Raw genomic sequence first — 15,782 nt, forward strand, 5'->3', positions numbered from 1 at the left:
CGCACCACCAAGTACTACTGATAGAAAACATACAGTAGGTATGTGATTGGGGTGAGATATTACCTGACTGCCTAGCACCTGCAATAGTAAAAGCTATATGCTGACCAAAGGAAACTGAAGTATGGTCTCCACTTGCCTGGTGGGAAGTGCCAGTGTTCCACACTCAAGCTATGTATAGAGTCTGTTCTGCTTACAAGGAAAACCAAAATAAAATAGCAACACCTACAGTCATGGAGGGAAGGACAGAAATGCAACGAGACCTCCAAAATGAAAATATGCTCCCTATGGTGGAGGTGAATAGACTTGGCAGGACCCATCTCCTTTAAACAAGTTGACTCATGTGGCTTTGGGACTGTGTTCGTCTCATGCTGCTGCATACCGAAGTCACACAATTCTCATGGGACTAGTACAGTCACCCTAAGGTGAGCTATACCTTTCCAAACCTGGGACAAAGAGAGAGACCATGGAGTTTACAGTAATGTGGAGTAGTTACAACAGACTGGGAAAAGTAAAGGAAGAACAAGCAGTGGCTTTTGGTAGCTTTGATGACGATGAGTAAGGGTACATTGCAGGAACTGAGGTGTCGTTTGCAAGGGAAGGAAGAGAACTGTATACCTCCTATCCCGCCCAACCTGGTCAGACCTTGCATGCAACTGGGAAGCTGCAATAAGGCACAGTCTAAAATCCTGCCTCTTGCAGCTTTAACCTGTTATGATTGGTGCAGTCCAGGGGCTCATCAGGTGCTCAAGAGAGAGGCAGGAGGAGTGCCTGAGCTGCTTTCCTCAGAGGGAGGTCCTGTGCCTGCCTGGCAAGTCCTATAATGCTGTTTCCAACAGTTTTGACTCCGGTGGTCATTTTCTTGTAAACCCACACCAGTCTGAATGCTGGGAGGATTAAAACTTAACCACTCCCTCCCCCTCTATGAACCTGTAAGTGAAATATTAAAATACCTTTCAGTGTCTTATAAATATCGTGACATGACTCCCATGTCAGGAAGAGCAGTACAGCCCATGCTCTATTACCAGGGTTAAAAGCCACCCTGCTGCATAAGAAACTTGGGAAGATGGGGTACAATAATTTTAGTACTGCTGAGCACTCTTCAGATCTGTGACAGTTCTCATGTCCCTGCCCACTCCCACTGGGTTGCACCCAGGCTTCAGCCGCCCCCCCCCCCGAGTAGGCATGGGGTGGTGGTGCTGAGACTGGAATAGGCGGGGCAGGCTGTCTGCCCTCCTCCAGCTCCAGGCACATGGCCTGGGCTGCCAATTCAACCTCAGTTAGAAACCGAGCTAAACAGCTGTGCTAACTCTGCACCATGGTGTGCTCCCCTTCCCAGGGCCACAGTGTGAAGGCACATCAACTGTCCATGCCAAAAGACAGCAGAGGGGCCAAAAAGGTTCATCAGCTCAGGCTCTGAGCAATGTGAATGCAACCATATCTGCTGTTTGGACCTAAGCTTGTCCCAGGAGCAGGTCACCGTGGCCGTAGAGCCTGGAAAGTGCATACAACAGCAATGCTTTCTCCAGTGCAGGTATTTGCAACTCAAACTGTTTGACCAGAGGTAATATGTATGTAGTCATGCCTGTATGTAGTCATGCAATGACAGACTGCATCATGACACACATGTGCAAAAAAGACAAGTTAAGGTCAAGTGGGCAAACTTCAGCTAACGTTTCCAACCTGTGGAATGCCTGCATTTGCAGCCACCTGGCTCTCCTTTTACAGTAGCTTGGTCTCTCCTATTCACTCTGTACATTTACCACCAGCAATTTACAGCTGACGTTCAGATTTTATGCCTGCTCACGAGGCATGTTCACCTTTCAGGAGTGTATGTATCAAGCTCAGCTGCCTTTTGTCAGAAGCAGCCCTCTGTGGCTGACTGGAACCCATTCTTGCCTGGCACCGCACAAGAATCCAGGTGCCCAAGTGCATCCACCTAACTTTGGAGGGTGCCGTATCCTCCGCCGTGCCCAGAGAGGTGACACTAGCGGACAGGCACCCATCTCCCGCAGTGGTCGAATCTTGATTCCTTTTTGCCTCTCTCAGCATCTTCTTCACACCTGAGGGGTGCTCCCGCCGGAGGCGACAACAGGCTGGGCCGAGCTGTGCTCTGTCCTAAGCGGCAGCTCCTCCACCTGCAGACTCTCCTCCGCCATCCTATCCTCTCCCCGGTGCGGTGGGGCCCTGCAGCGCCTCCTCGCGGCGGCTGTGGCTCGGCACCGCCCTGGCCCCGGTCCCGGCCCCCGCCCCCGCCCCGCCGCTCTCCCCGGGCAGAGGCTCGGCGGTTCGCTCCTCCTCGCGGCTGCGGGATTCCTCTCTCCGGGTTTTCGGGCCGCCCCTTCACACCCGCCGGCGGAGCAGGACGGCGTGAGAGAGACCGAGCGAGGTGGCGCGGATGCGCCCCGGCTCCCGGCGGCAGCAGCGGTAACAGCAACAGCAGCAGCGGCAACAGCAGCAGCAGCAGCGGATGCTCAGCGGCACGGCGGCGGCTCCGCAGCCCCGTGCAGGGAGGGAGCGAGGCAATGAGCTGCCCGCCGGCGGCCGCCTGTGAGTGACGGCGGCGGGGCAAGAAGCGGCGGCGAAGATTAAGAAGAGGAGGAGGAGGAGGGCAGCGATCCTTACTAGTACCTGTGGGAGTACGGGAGAGTCCCGGCCGAGGGCTCCGCGATGCCCTTCGCCAAGCGGACTGTTGAGCCGCAGCGGCTGTGCCGGCGGCAGCCCGCTGCCTCCGTGCTGGAGGAGAGCTGGGGTGCGGAGCCGTCGCCGCGGGACCCGCTGCCGGAGGAGCCGGGGACGGCGGGCGAGAGCGCGGAGGCGGCCGGCGGCGGGGAGAGGGAGGCGGCGGCGGTGCTGATGGTGCTGGACCTCTGCTCGGTCAGTAACGTGGCCCTGTCACGGATACTCAGGCAACTCTCCGACGTAGCCCGGCACGCCTGCACCCTCTTCCAGGAGGTCGAGGCTGACATCCAGAGCACCCACCGTCGCGTCCGAGCGCTGCACGGTCGCATCGCTGGGCTCCAGGGAGCTGTGCGCGGACTCGACCCCAAGCAGGAGGCAGTGCGTAAGTACCGCGGGATGGGGCGTTCTGCGGGATGGCGCGCTCGCAGCCCGGCCGCCTGGGTAAGCCTCTTCCCGGTAACCTGCCATGCAAAGTTTGGGGTCTCAGCCGGTGCGGAGGGAACCCGGGCGGCAGCGTGAGAAGGAGCTGTGCTGTGACGGGTCGGGCCGGGTCGGTGGGCGCTACTGGGCGCCGCGGCGATGCCGGCGGGAGAGATGATGTCAGTGGTTTCTGTCTTACATAAGGAGCTGGCTGGCGGGGCTCTCGGGGCGCATCTTCTGCGGCTGAGGGTTTGGCCGGGGCGGGGGCCGACGTCTGTCCGCGGGTCCCCGCGGCTTGGAGGGGATGGGGATGAATCCCCCTCCCCGGGCATCTCTGGATTTTCTCGCCTTTGCTGTGTCGTGTCTTCCCCTTAGAAGTGTCTCTGACTTCCCGATCGAATTTTTAAATAGAAATAATGAACCCGGTTCGTAGTTAGCCAAGTTTCGGGGACCTTAAAGTAAGGAAGTTTGGTTAATGACTTATTTCTGCTTAAAGAGTGGCCCTGAAGAGCCGGGGTGGGGTGGGGGGAGGAGGAAAAGATCAAGGCAATATGCGACTTCTGTTACGAGCAGTAAGTGCTTGAATGCTGCTGCTTCTCCACCCAAACTATAAAAGCGGTGGCAGGCTCTGTAGTCCTAACAGCTGCTGATTTCTGCTGAATATGGTTCGTGTTGGCAGCAGTATAATGATTTTGTAGTCTCACTGATGCATATGCTTCCCAAGCGCTTGTGGATATATGTGGGTTTTGGTGTTTTTTGGTTGGTTTTTTTTTTTTTTTTTTGATAGATAGGGCTGTGGATTGGAAGTCTGGAATAGCAGAGACTGGTGTCAATCCTGTCCTCTTAATATCTGGTTTAGGAAAAGCAGTGGCTTCAAAGGGGAATTTGGCTTAGCTTTTGCGTTCTGCTGTTCCCGTTTAAATCTTGAGTATTTATGATAAATACAGTGAAGTGAATTTACACTGGAGTAAATGAGAACGTGCCCTCTTCTAGGTGGTTTTTAATGAACGTGCCATTTAGAAAATGGTGCTCTGGATTTCCTCCCGTTTGAAGTGGTGCAGAATGCAAGTAACTCTTCTAGTACCAGTGAAGCTGTACTGATTAACAGAATCAAGCCTTAAGTATTCAGTGGTATTTAAACTACATCCTCGGCAGCTGTAGAATGACTTTGCTGGTGATAAATTAATATACATCAGCTGTAGATCAGTCTGAGGGAGACTCTCTGTGGTTTCAGGACGTGTGTGTAATCAGAGTGGAGTGCTGGGCTGTGATTGGAGACTGAGACTTGGCCGATGTAATGAGGGAACTGTCTGAGGAAATGAAACTCCTTGTATCACATTCTCATCTATAAGTCTTTTGAGCTGAGTTAACTGCGGGTTTAGACTAATGTAAGCGAGAGCAGAGCTTAGGCTTTCTAATTCGTATGCTTTTTTCTTTCTTGCCTGTGCCAATGCAGCTTGTTTTCAAATGACAGTTCAAAACCTTAATATTGCAGCACAGTTTTGTGCTTAATTAGAGAGTCTGGCTTCACCTCTGCGATGATAAACGCAGAATCTGCTTCTTCGGTGTTTTTCTGTTTTCTTTTACATCCTTTTCAGGAGGAGAGAGACTTTTGGTCATAATCTTCCCCATGCACTCCTGCTGTTCCTCTTTCCCCTTGTATATGGTACAATGTACAGTGCAATGCCGCTGGTAGATCTGCAGATGTCCCTCTGCCTGGCCAGCCGAAGGTTCGTTTACAGTGCCGGGCTTTGCCACTACTCATCCTCCAGGAGATGTGCGCCTTGCCTCCAGCTGTACAGCTGCAGGCAGGCACATCACTCAGCCCTCGTTGCTTCCCTTCATGTAGTGCTGTGCTACATGTGCTTTAAAGGTGAAAGGCTCTATACAGACGCAGTGTGGACACGCGGGCAACTTCTTTTCATGCTGTGGCTGCTTTTATTCCCCATTCAATGCTGGACTAGCACAGCTGCATTTGCATAGTGGTACACCTGAACATCTCAAATGGGACCTGAGCTGAACAGCACCATTCTGTGCATCTCTTCACGTCTCCCAGAGCCATACACATCCACAGCAACACCTCCCTTTGGCCTCCAGACTGTCCAGTGTTCCCAAGGGCCAGATAAAACTGCCTGGCAGGAAACTGGCCATCCGTGCTGTAGTGTATAATGATAGTGTGCTTTCTCTTTTGTAGAATTATAGACTCATAGAACGGTTAGGGTTGGAAAGGACCTTAAGGTATCTAGTTCCAGCCCCCCTGCCATAGGCAGTGACACCTTCCACTACACCAGGTTGCTATTACTTTCAACAAGACTATCCTAATGTTTGTTTTAAGCATGAGGCACCTACACTGTTCACTCCTGACTGCATTACACTTAAGTCATTGCACCCAATTGTTTTTCCGAAACCAAGAGAACAATTGCAGGTTGTCTCAGGTTTGGCCACGACTTTACCAGGATCACATTAAGGCATCCTGCCTTCTACCTCCTGTGGTAAACATCAGAATGATGAGGTAGCCTCTGGTATTCTGGCTGTCCAGCCCAAATGACACATCTAAGAATAACTCAGAACTGGCTGGAGGTTTGGACTCTTACCACAAGGAACAAGTTGGTGACAGGCATGCAGCCACTGCACCCATGGCATGATTGTAATGGTCACATTGAACTTGTTGCATACCAGGATTCTGAGCTGCTGGGCTGCTTGGCACACTGACCAAGACACATGTACTGGTATGTTTGCACCACGACAGCGCAGCCCAACCACGCATTTTTGAGTACTCAGTTTAAAACTGCTAAGCTATCTTGACATTCGTGATGTTCTAACACCAAGTGCAGCACAGTGATTTGAGGATAATGCTACCAGACATGTCCTAGATACTGAGTTGTGACATTGGAAGGCCTTTTTCTCTGTGCCTCGTGAGCCAGCTGGATTCCAAGATTCTGTTGTGGAGGCACAGGGTGGGTGAGAAAAAGGAAATAATGGGCTAATGCCATCTCAGGAGCTACTGGAGCCAGTGGTTGGAGGGGCTTCTCTACCCCCGTCCCTTGCCCAGGATGCCATTCCTTGGCAATCGCAGAGATGGTACCAAGGGGAAGGGGAATAGGAAAGGAGCTCTCTTGAAAACAGCATATCGTACAATTTTGCATAATAATGTTTTATCTTATACTGAAAATAATGTAATGCTGTATTCAAATAAAACAGCCATGTTGGGTTCAACGATTATTAACAAAAAATGGAAATTAATTAAGCCCACCATTTTTCCAGTAATGCTTATCATTACTGCTGTCATTTCCATGAGGCCTTAACAGTCTCAGCTCTGCTTCTATTGAAGTGGTAAATATTTGAAAGACTGTGTATGCTTTGCTTTAAGAAAAGTACTTGAACTCCTCTGCTGATCTACTGGTAAAGGTGCTTACCTGTGTGCTGCTCTTTTGTTTTCCCACAGTTCAGAAAGTGTGATCAGAAAGTCTTGTTAGGCACAATAAAGGACTGATTCTGGGCAGTTGCAAACAGGTCATCTTCAAAAACTCAGGGTCCCTTGCCCCTGCCTTCCCAGATGCTGCTTGTGTTTTTATCTTTCTTATAAGCCTCTGGCCAGCTAGCATCATGCAAATATGAATCCTTTCCCACCCTCTGACTGGAAGAGAAACAAGAGTGAGAAATGTTTTCCTGCTCATCTCCTGAACTAACTGCTTTGCCCTTCTGCTACTTCAAGTACTTCGCTGCTTTTCATCATGAGCAGCTCTAGGGTCTGCTTCTAAAGCAGAACCATGTGGGAATAATATGATTGTTGTCAGTCTGGCTGTTGCTTAGTTTCCTTATTACCAGCAAGAGAACTGAGTAGTTCAGTACTGCCCAGTTTTATTATTAGATGCTTGGTTATCTGGATAATACAGGAATGTAGAAGAAATGCTGGATTTGTGTGCAGACTTGGGACTCGGTGCCTCTGTAACTGTTTGGAAAGATGATGTCTCGGTCTAGAGTACTACAGATCTGGCAGTCTAAGTGGAATATTGTATTTTTCAGAAACTGATGATGTAAGACATCTTGCTTTCTGAATAACTGGTAATGACTGGGCAGCAGATATTGAAAGCCCTAGTTAATGAGATCCTCTTTACACCCTGGCATCTCAGAGAATTCCACACATTCCAGGCTTTTTTTCTGAAAGCATCAATGTGTTACCAGCAGCCAATCTTTCTAAAAGCATCTTTTCCAGTGGCTGCCTACTCTATCTTCATTGCTTCAATTTTTCATTCCTGATTTTCCTACGTGCTTGCAGTTAGTGATACAACTGCTTAAACGTGTGGGGATCTCCTGTGTTACTTTGCTCTTCAGAGGCCCCTGGATCTCTGCAGTAGAGCTCCCTATAGGCTTTTCTTTCCTGAAGTGTCAGTATTGAGGTAAAGAGACAGCTGTGAACTGATTCTTCATAATTTTAGGCTCTGCATTAATTTATTCTATTTGATTGACTATTTGATTGAAGTTGGTTACTGAGGACAGCCTGGGTAGTGTCACTCTTGGTTTTAGTGTCTTTCATTGTGCTTTTTAGGTAGGGTTTGTTTTGTTTTTTTTTGTTTGTGTTTGTTTGTTTGTTTTGGCTTTGTTTGCTTGTTTTTTTAATACACTGATACACTGCTCTACTGTTTGGGTTTTGAGCACTGCAGGGAAATGTTTAATCAATTGTAAAGGTTTTTATGTGCCTTCTACCACAATCCTGCCATTTTCACAAAACATACATTGGACCCAGAGCTCATCAGATGATGCCTCTCCTCCTTGACTTAATGTGCTGAAGTATCAATTGCTGCTTAAATAGAATATAGAAACTTTAATGCTTCCATCTCAGGGTATGGTTACACTCTAAGGCCATCCCAGGCTAACTGTAGGTGAGCATCCTTGCAGAGATCTTCAGGCAGGTACATAAGACCTTAAGAGTGGGTGCCATCTTGAAAGAAAAAATGAAGCAAGTGCAAGGTGAGTAGTTACACTTTATCCCAGCTTCACAGAATCCTAGAGAATTTTCATTGTACTGATTTTCTGTTGTGCTAAGGCACCACTGTGTAGACGTCCATGAATCAGATACATTTGCGTAAAAATATCTTGGATACTGCTGGAGACAAATCAGAAGAGATTTTTAGCTTTGCTTAACTTTGTATTATAGTGTTTTATCATGTATCAGCATATCTAAGTGTAAGGGTAGTTACACTTTTAGAGGTACACGCTAATGTAGCCTGGGGCACATGAGCCACAACGGATACATTCAGAGCTTCTTTTGTACACTGAAATCACATTAATTGGCAAATCCTTGTTGGGTGCAGAATAAAACCTCCAAAGAAAAGCAGAGCTGTATGCTAGATCTAGTAATCCGTTGCCTTCAGCTTTGTGTCCTGTACCTGCCCCAGTGGAATTACACATCCTCTTCACTTGTCCTTCTGGAAAAGGAGAGAGGCTTTTGGCTTTACTTGCCAGGTGTATTTTTTTTGGTGGTGTGCTGGTTGCTGAGGACTCACTCGAGTTAGAGAACTCGCCTCTCTGGTGCACTTGACTGTGATTTGCCCATGAATGCAAATAACCCGAGTTGTGGGCGTGGGAAAGCTGGAGAATTTCCTCTGTGCTTGACTTATAAATGCAGAGAGTTGATGGCAAGTTAGCAGAGTCGAAAAGAGCAGGACAAAGTGTGGCTTTCCAGCTTACCTTTACTGCTGTTAGAACAGCAAAGGAATGGAGGAAGAAAAACCTGCTCCCCTAAGGATCCCTTCCCCACCTTGCCTAACATTAGCTAGAGCACCATTAGCTAAAGTGCTGTCATTTAAGAGAAAGATTCCTTATCTTTGTTTACTGAATGGCAATAGAAGACCTTTTACAGGAGAACACATCTATTCAGAGACTGGGCTTGAGGTTTTTTTTTCCTCATCCATTTAGTACCTGATAGAAGGTAATGTGATGGAGTTTGTCAGGTGGCTTTGGCAGGGATGTAATTCTTTGGAAGTTGGGGTTGTCACCTTCAGTCATGCTGGCTTGTATAAAGCAGACTCTGGCCTCTTTGCAGATAAAAGCAGAGAGTAAACTCTTTTGTCCCACTGAGGTCAGTGAGACTCCGTGGAGAGGCTCTAAGAGCGCAGTGCTCAGGTAGACTCACTAGCCTTTATCTGGCATAGCCTGGTAACAGATGAAAAGCAGACAGCAGTGGTTTTCCTCCAAAGCCATTCCCTGCTATGCATGGGAGTTAAATGTAAAACTTCAGGAGTTTTTCCGACTCTCATTAACTTGGACTTCCATCAGTGTATCATAGAAGGCCTTTGCCTATTCTATAGTTCCTTGCTTTTCATTCCACAAATAGGGTTCAAACTGATGTGACAGGTTTGAACTGTTTGGGGATTTTGTTGCTGGATGGAGAGTCTGCCAGCCAAAAGGCCTGATACCCCAAAATATTCAAAGCTAGATTGCTACCTCACTGCAGCTATATAGCTGTGTAATATTGTAATTCTTAGTGGAATTTCTCTCTGGCTCGTACTAAAGAGCCAAGCAAGAGGCTCCCAGTATGTTTATTAGAAATCCTGGTGCACATGGCTTAACTCCTTTAAGACCAATGAGGTCTCCTTTACACAGAAATAAAACAGCAGAGAAGGTAGAATCAGGCCCATAAGAGACAGACCTAGTGTAGATCTTATGGTTTAGCAGAAATACTTCCCACAGCCCCTTTTAAACTCCATGCTTCTAAAGGCCTTTATAATTTAATGTATGTGTTCATATGAAAACATCAATGTTCCAGTGAAATCAATGGAGTTATTCCTATTTTTGGTTAGTTCCCCTTGCTGATGGAGGAGAGATATGGAGGTTAAGAAATAAGTAGACACAATTTACTCAGGGTATGGGGAGGTCATTCGCCTGTTGATTCACAATGCATAAAAGATGGTAGTTTCCCTTTATGAAAGATGAAGGGCCTGGAGTGTTTCCAAAAAACTCTTTCATAGTTCTCAAATGTCCTTGGACTGAGGGAAGGACTTGCAGGAAGCAAATATAAATATCCAGTGTAACGGTGCCACTCAGCTGCTCTTCTGGATCAGTGGAATCGCGTTTTGTTGACATTTCTTATGTAGGCTTACCTGTTCTGTGGCTTCAGTTTCAAGGATCAGATTATGGCTAGTCTGGCAGGGATATGCAAAGGTGGGGAGAAAAGAGAGGAAGCCAGCCCTTACTGCTTGTTGTCATGAGCTGGTCCCAGCCACTCCTTCTGCATTCTGGCAAAGGCAGGCATGTTAAGCATGGCTGATCAAGGGCAGCACCTGACTCTTCTTCTCTCTAAACTGGATAGCCAAAGAGACTTAGGAGTGAAGGGAAGTGCCGGCTGTTTAAAACAGCTCTGAAGGTGACACTTTTCCTTCACACATGCCTAGACATGGTGTGCCCAAATCAAGCAGAGACCCTCAGGGAACTCTTAAAAGCAATGTTATGATGTCCAAAGTGAGGAAAAGATAGGACCAGCTGATGTGAATAATACACATGTATTTAAAAAATGTTGTTGAGGGTTGTGTGGTCTTCTGAGTCAGAGGGCTGGATTTTCAAAAGCTGCTCTTCCCAGTCATTTGGCATCTCCATGTAATCGAAGGCTGACATCAGACTCTTGATTGGAACTACTTGAGCTATTAGGCTATGAAGAGCAGAAACTTTCTGTGTTACTCAGTGTGTATGTGGGGGGAAGGTTTTTTCACTTCCTTTGATGTATTAGCATCAAGAGAGGGAGTCTTCTCTTCATTTCTAATTGCTTCTTGTCTTTGGATTTATATACCAATATGTAAGTAACTGCAAAGGGAGATAGCAGAATTTATAAAAAGTTCAAAAAGGCAGGGCTTAGAGCATGATTAAAATAAAAGATAGCATACAGTGTGTGCTCTTTTTAGTTGAAATATCTCCCTAGAATACTTTCCATTTACATTCTCATTATATCTAACTGCTTCTAATGCACTGCTTAGTTTAACAACTGGCATGTTTTTAGGGTAGATTTTATAGTAGATATACACCCACTGTGTTCTTAACTCAAGACTTTAAATTGCAGTATCTGTATTGGACAATCTTTTCTTATACCTTCTTGGCTGAAGGCTGGAGGAAAGCAATAGTGATGGGAACCTAATTAAGCCTGTGGTCTAATTACACCAGTAGCTGTGTGCTTGAAATGCTGCTAGATTCAATGAGTGCTGTGTGGCATTGCCATGTTAAGTCCCAACAGGGGCTTTTTTTTTTTTTTTTAATTTATTTTATTTTTTTAATTTTTTTTTAATAGGATCACTGTAATTCTCTCAAAGCCATTGTAGTTTTCTCTTTCTTTTCAGCTGCCGAGGCAGTTGGACTTTGAACTATAGCCACTCAGACTGAGTCCCTGAGAAAGTTTGGAGGCGCTGTCTTGCTAGTGTGTGCATGGGATTAAGGAGAATGAGCTTAGGGCGGTGTGTTTGTGCTATAAATATGCATGGCTTGTTCAGGCCTCTCCAGCTTTTCCCGCTGCCTTCTCAAAGTTTTTTTTTGTTAGCTTGACAATGTTTGAAAAGACCTTGAAGTTGTTCTGGACAGAGGGCAACTGAGGGGGGGAAAATGCTAATCCTTCTACTTGAAGATGTGTGTATTAGTGGCTGCAGAATGGGATCATTTTAGAAATGAAATATGCAGGGTGCATTGAAAAATTCCTGTGTCCACAGGCGCTGGGTCACTTTAAAGGCAAAAGTGGGCTCTCTGTGCATGCTGTTTTGCCTATTTCCCCTTCCCCTCCAAAAAAAAAAAAAAAGAAAAAAAATGAAAAAAAGGAAAGGTACTACCAAGCATTCTTCTCTTCAGATGGTCTGTGACTGCCCCTGATTGAGGAAATTGGATTTTATTGATGATGAAACTCAGGATAGACATCACTAACTCACTGTGATGCTCAAGAGGCCAACTTATTTTTAAGATGGTATACAGGTTTCTCTGCATTCAGTGTTTAGTAAGGTGTGATAAGGAGTGATTTAATTTTAAATGAAATGAGAGATTTATTATGATTAAAGACTTAGCATGCAAATGAGAGTGGGTCCAAAGTGCAGGTGCTACCCAGCTCCATTTTTCCTCCCTGTAAGGTTTGTTTATTCACTTATAGGAAAAAGAGGGACAGTTGTTGGTATAGGCATGGTCTTTTCTTGGTGATGCAGTTTTTGGTGAAGTGTTGTGTACAGGGGGATAGTCAGGAGATGTATATTAATTCATTTCTCAAAAAGAAAAGCATATATCATGGATTGACCACTGGGTTTCATGTGTCCAGCTCTTACCCTGGAAGCTACGTAGCTCTGCACAATCCAAGTTTCGAATGCAAGCATCTTTTTGGTTTTTCCCTCCTTGTTTTTTTTGAGGGATAAATTTCTCATACTTACCCAAACCCCCTTATGGCTGCGCAGCACAGTTTCTGCTGCTTTGAGCTGTGCTAAACTCAGCTCCCCTGGCCTTCCTATACTCCAGCAGTTAAACACCACAGAGGCTGCTATCTCAGCATTCTGAAGAGATCCCACCTACCCTCCCATATTGACTCTGGCTGTAACAACTATTGCTGCGGAAACCTGAAGTCTTGGTCTCTGCAGCAAATTGCCTAAAGTCTTTCACACAGTTAGCACACCAAAGCTAAATCTTCCCCATAGGATGGATTATTCTGACAACACCATTTTAAGCTTGGTTTCTTTTTGAAATGAGTATTAAGGAGTAGCACATTCTGTGCTTCTGTAGCAGGGGAGGTGATGGACATGCCTGTGCATCTCACACCAGCCATTCAGAAATTTTGTATCTGTTATTCAGCTACGATTTCAACTACATTGCCACAGAGTAGAAATCATAAAAGAGGCTGCCAGTTCAAGGAGAGACCAAACTATTTCTGCTTCATTTAAAGGAAAGGCTTTTTCTTTATTAGACACAAGAAAATGATTCCTGGGGAAGGAATATGGGGAAGGAACCCATACAAATGTTCCAACAGAATAAAATAAAAGTGTTCCATTTGGAGCTCACATTTTCTTCAATGTGAAAGTCAGTCCTTTGCATGACATAAAAGCCTGGAGAAAACCAGGATTCATTAGTTCTGCTGCTTGCAAAACTGCTTGTGTGTATTCCTCTTTTCCCTCTAGAATTACTGATTATTTCTCTTAATTCTTTTTTTTTTTTTTTTTATTTTTTTTTAAGGAACTTACACCTTGAGTGACTTTTGTTTTGGGCCATTCTATCCATTGCTCCTCTTTCCATGACAGTTTCACAGGGGCTGGATGCAGCTATGCTTTTACCTCTGGTTTAATGGCAAGCACTGCTCACTGTGAGAATGAACAGTATTAATTTTTATGTCTGTGGTTTATTCCCCATTGGTTATCTTCTATGTGATGCTGTCTTGTTCAGTTAATAAACTAGTGATAACTTGATAAGATTTAATTAACCCCCTCCCGCAAACATAACCTGCCTTTAATAGATGTTATAAATGCATTCATTGTGCCTGACACATTAAAATCACTGGTTTAAGTTCCTTTACTTTCAAATTGCACTCTAGCTGAAGAATATTTTGTGTCAATCATCTTGTCATTACTGTGCTAATAGCCTAAAATAAGTATCATTGCTTCATGACTTTGGCAATACTTTTTGGCTTCCATTACAGCTGCCACAGGCTTGATTCAGCTTTGATGCCCAGATAGACATTGGCTAAGCTGTTTTGGACAAAATCCTTCTAATGGAGACTAGGAGGCTCACCTGAAGATTTACTGTTAATTCTCTATTGCTATTAGCCTGTATGAATCACTGCCCAGAGCCTGCAATCTCTCCTTTTCGAATCCATAGTGACAAAGAAACACTAGTCTGGGTGCAGATGTCTGCAGTTTCATTCTTGCTCATTCCTGGGCCAGCTGACATACTCAGAACAGGGCTATGGTGCTGTGCCACTGCCTGGGGCATGGGACTACCCAGGCAGCAATGTATCTGTTATAAGCTAGCCATGCAATCCATCCCTGCACAACAAGGCATCAGGGCTGTGGAAAGATGGATGTGTGTACAATGCAGTCACATGCACCATGCACTGCAGTGCACTGGACCAGATCTGTTTGAAGGAAGCTAGCTGGTGTGCTTGGGAAGTGAGTTAGGATGGCAGCCTTGACCACAGATTGACTGCAGGTGAAGCTGACTACCCATGTCTGACAGAGGAGGAGGAGAGAGGCTGAAGCAGAGATGTTGGACCTGTTCTCAGAGTTCCCCTCGACACCTTGAATAAATTACAACCCAGGGTGTTTACTTATTTGCATTGTAAACTCTTTTAGTGACCTTTGTGAATACATGCAAAATTTACAGGGTAATTCTATATCAGATTCAACCATAAAATCATGTGCCTGCAGATAGGCTATGGAAATGAGCACCTCTATTTGAGGTGCCCTGGATCTATAAATGAGTTAATGGGTTATGGCTACCTTTGGCAGCTATAATGTGGCTATTCATTTATGAAATTTTCCAAGTGGAACTTAACACAAATTATTAATGTAGATTAGAAGTTTTTTTCATTTACCTACTTGTTCCTAAGATTTCAGCAGAAAGGTAATTCCTTAAAGGAAATAAGAGGGAGCTGCAAAATAGCTCAGGGTGATTTTTTTAAATTTCCTTTCTGGAATTTTGTTTCCTGTTTGGCTGTAGATTTGACCTGATAAGCAGCATCTTGGACTGTGAGACTAAAAGGTTATGTGACCATGTGTGCTCAATTTTGTGTAGACCTTTATAAACAATAGTTGAAATAGAATAGGCTTGGATAGCATCATCTTCCTAAAAACTTGTATGTCACTAGAACAACAATGTTTTGTGTATCTATACATATGCATAATCACATATCTAGATAAAGGAGGAAGACCAGTGGAAAGACTGGACAAGATAACACCTTCTAAACCTTACTCACTGAGATTAAAAAAGCTTAATAAAGGGGTGAAGAACTTTACGGCTGCATTAGCAGCAACCTGGTCAAATAAGAGAACAACGATTCAGTTCTACAGCTCTCACTACAAAGGCAAAAACTGAAGGTAATTGATATCTCTTGATCTTTCCTTGTTTTGACTTTCTGTCTTCATCCAAAAGCAACTTGTGGTTGATTTTCTTCCCATCCCTTCCCTCTCAAAGAGGAAGATCAGTTTGGAATTGATCTTGTTGTCATGTTAGTGATGAAAACTCTTCTACTGGATGTAATGGGTGATCTTGTTTCTCCGGATATTAGGTATATCTTGCTTTGGGGTGTGGGGATTATGCTGTTTGGTTGTACTTGCAAGAGTAAAGCCTTTGCTTTTGAATGAATTGACCCTGCTATTGAAAGAGAGTTGAAAATAAAACTGTAGAAAACCTCAGCCTAGTTCATGAAATTAATTCTTCCAAGAAAACAGATGGGTGAGTGAAAGGTAAAGTGGTGCAAGTCTACCATATAGTTTGCAGCTTCACTGAAGAAATGTGTTTTATTTATTATTGCAAAGAGATATGTCCCCTGCCTTTGTTCCCTTTTGTGATAGTCAAACCTTGGGCTTATTAAATATGTCTTTACAGAAGCTGGCACATACTGACCTTGTTTGCTGCAGTCTGCTCTTCTGTAGTTCCTTGATTCTAGTGGCATGAGCCAGATGGACAGAGCTCTAGAGCTAGGTGATGGATAGCACAATTAAGTGTTCTAGTATCGAAGG

At 45.3% G+C, this 15,782-nt stretch overlaps 1 protein-coding gene across 3 annotated transcripts in view; it reads left to right on the forward strand.

The window, feature by feature from the left end:
* Window positions 1-2,507: 2,507 nt before the first annotated feature.
* The window catches only part of NHS (NHS actin remodeling regulator), a 264,862-nt gene continuing 251,587 nt past the window's right edge, over window positions 2,508-15,782 (forward strand). For all 3 annotated transcript variants that reach the window (XM_061364492.1, XM_061364493.1, XM_061364494.1), the window contains exon 1: window positions 2,508-3,061. In XM_061364492.1, the coding sequence (XP_061220476.1) occupies window positions 2,668-3,061 (394 nt within the window). In that variant the 5' untranslated portion in view covers window positions 2,508-2,667. The remainder of the gene's footprint in view (window positions 3,062-15,782) is intronic.

This window comes from Neopsephotus bourkii, unplaced genomic scaffold (assembly GCF_033783945.1).
Source record: "Neopsephotus bourkii isolate Nb327-2 ecotype Australia unplaced genomic scaffold, CSIRO-AGI_Nbou_v1 NB_1234, whole genome shotgun sequence".
Taxonomy (NCBI): Eukaryota; Metazoa; Chordata; class Aves; order Psittaciformes; family Psittacidae; genus Neopsephotus; species Neopsephotus bourkii.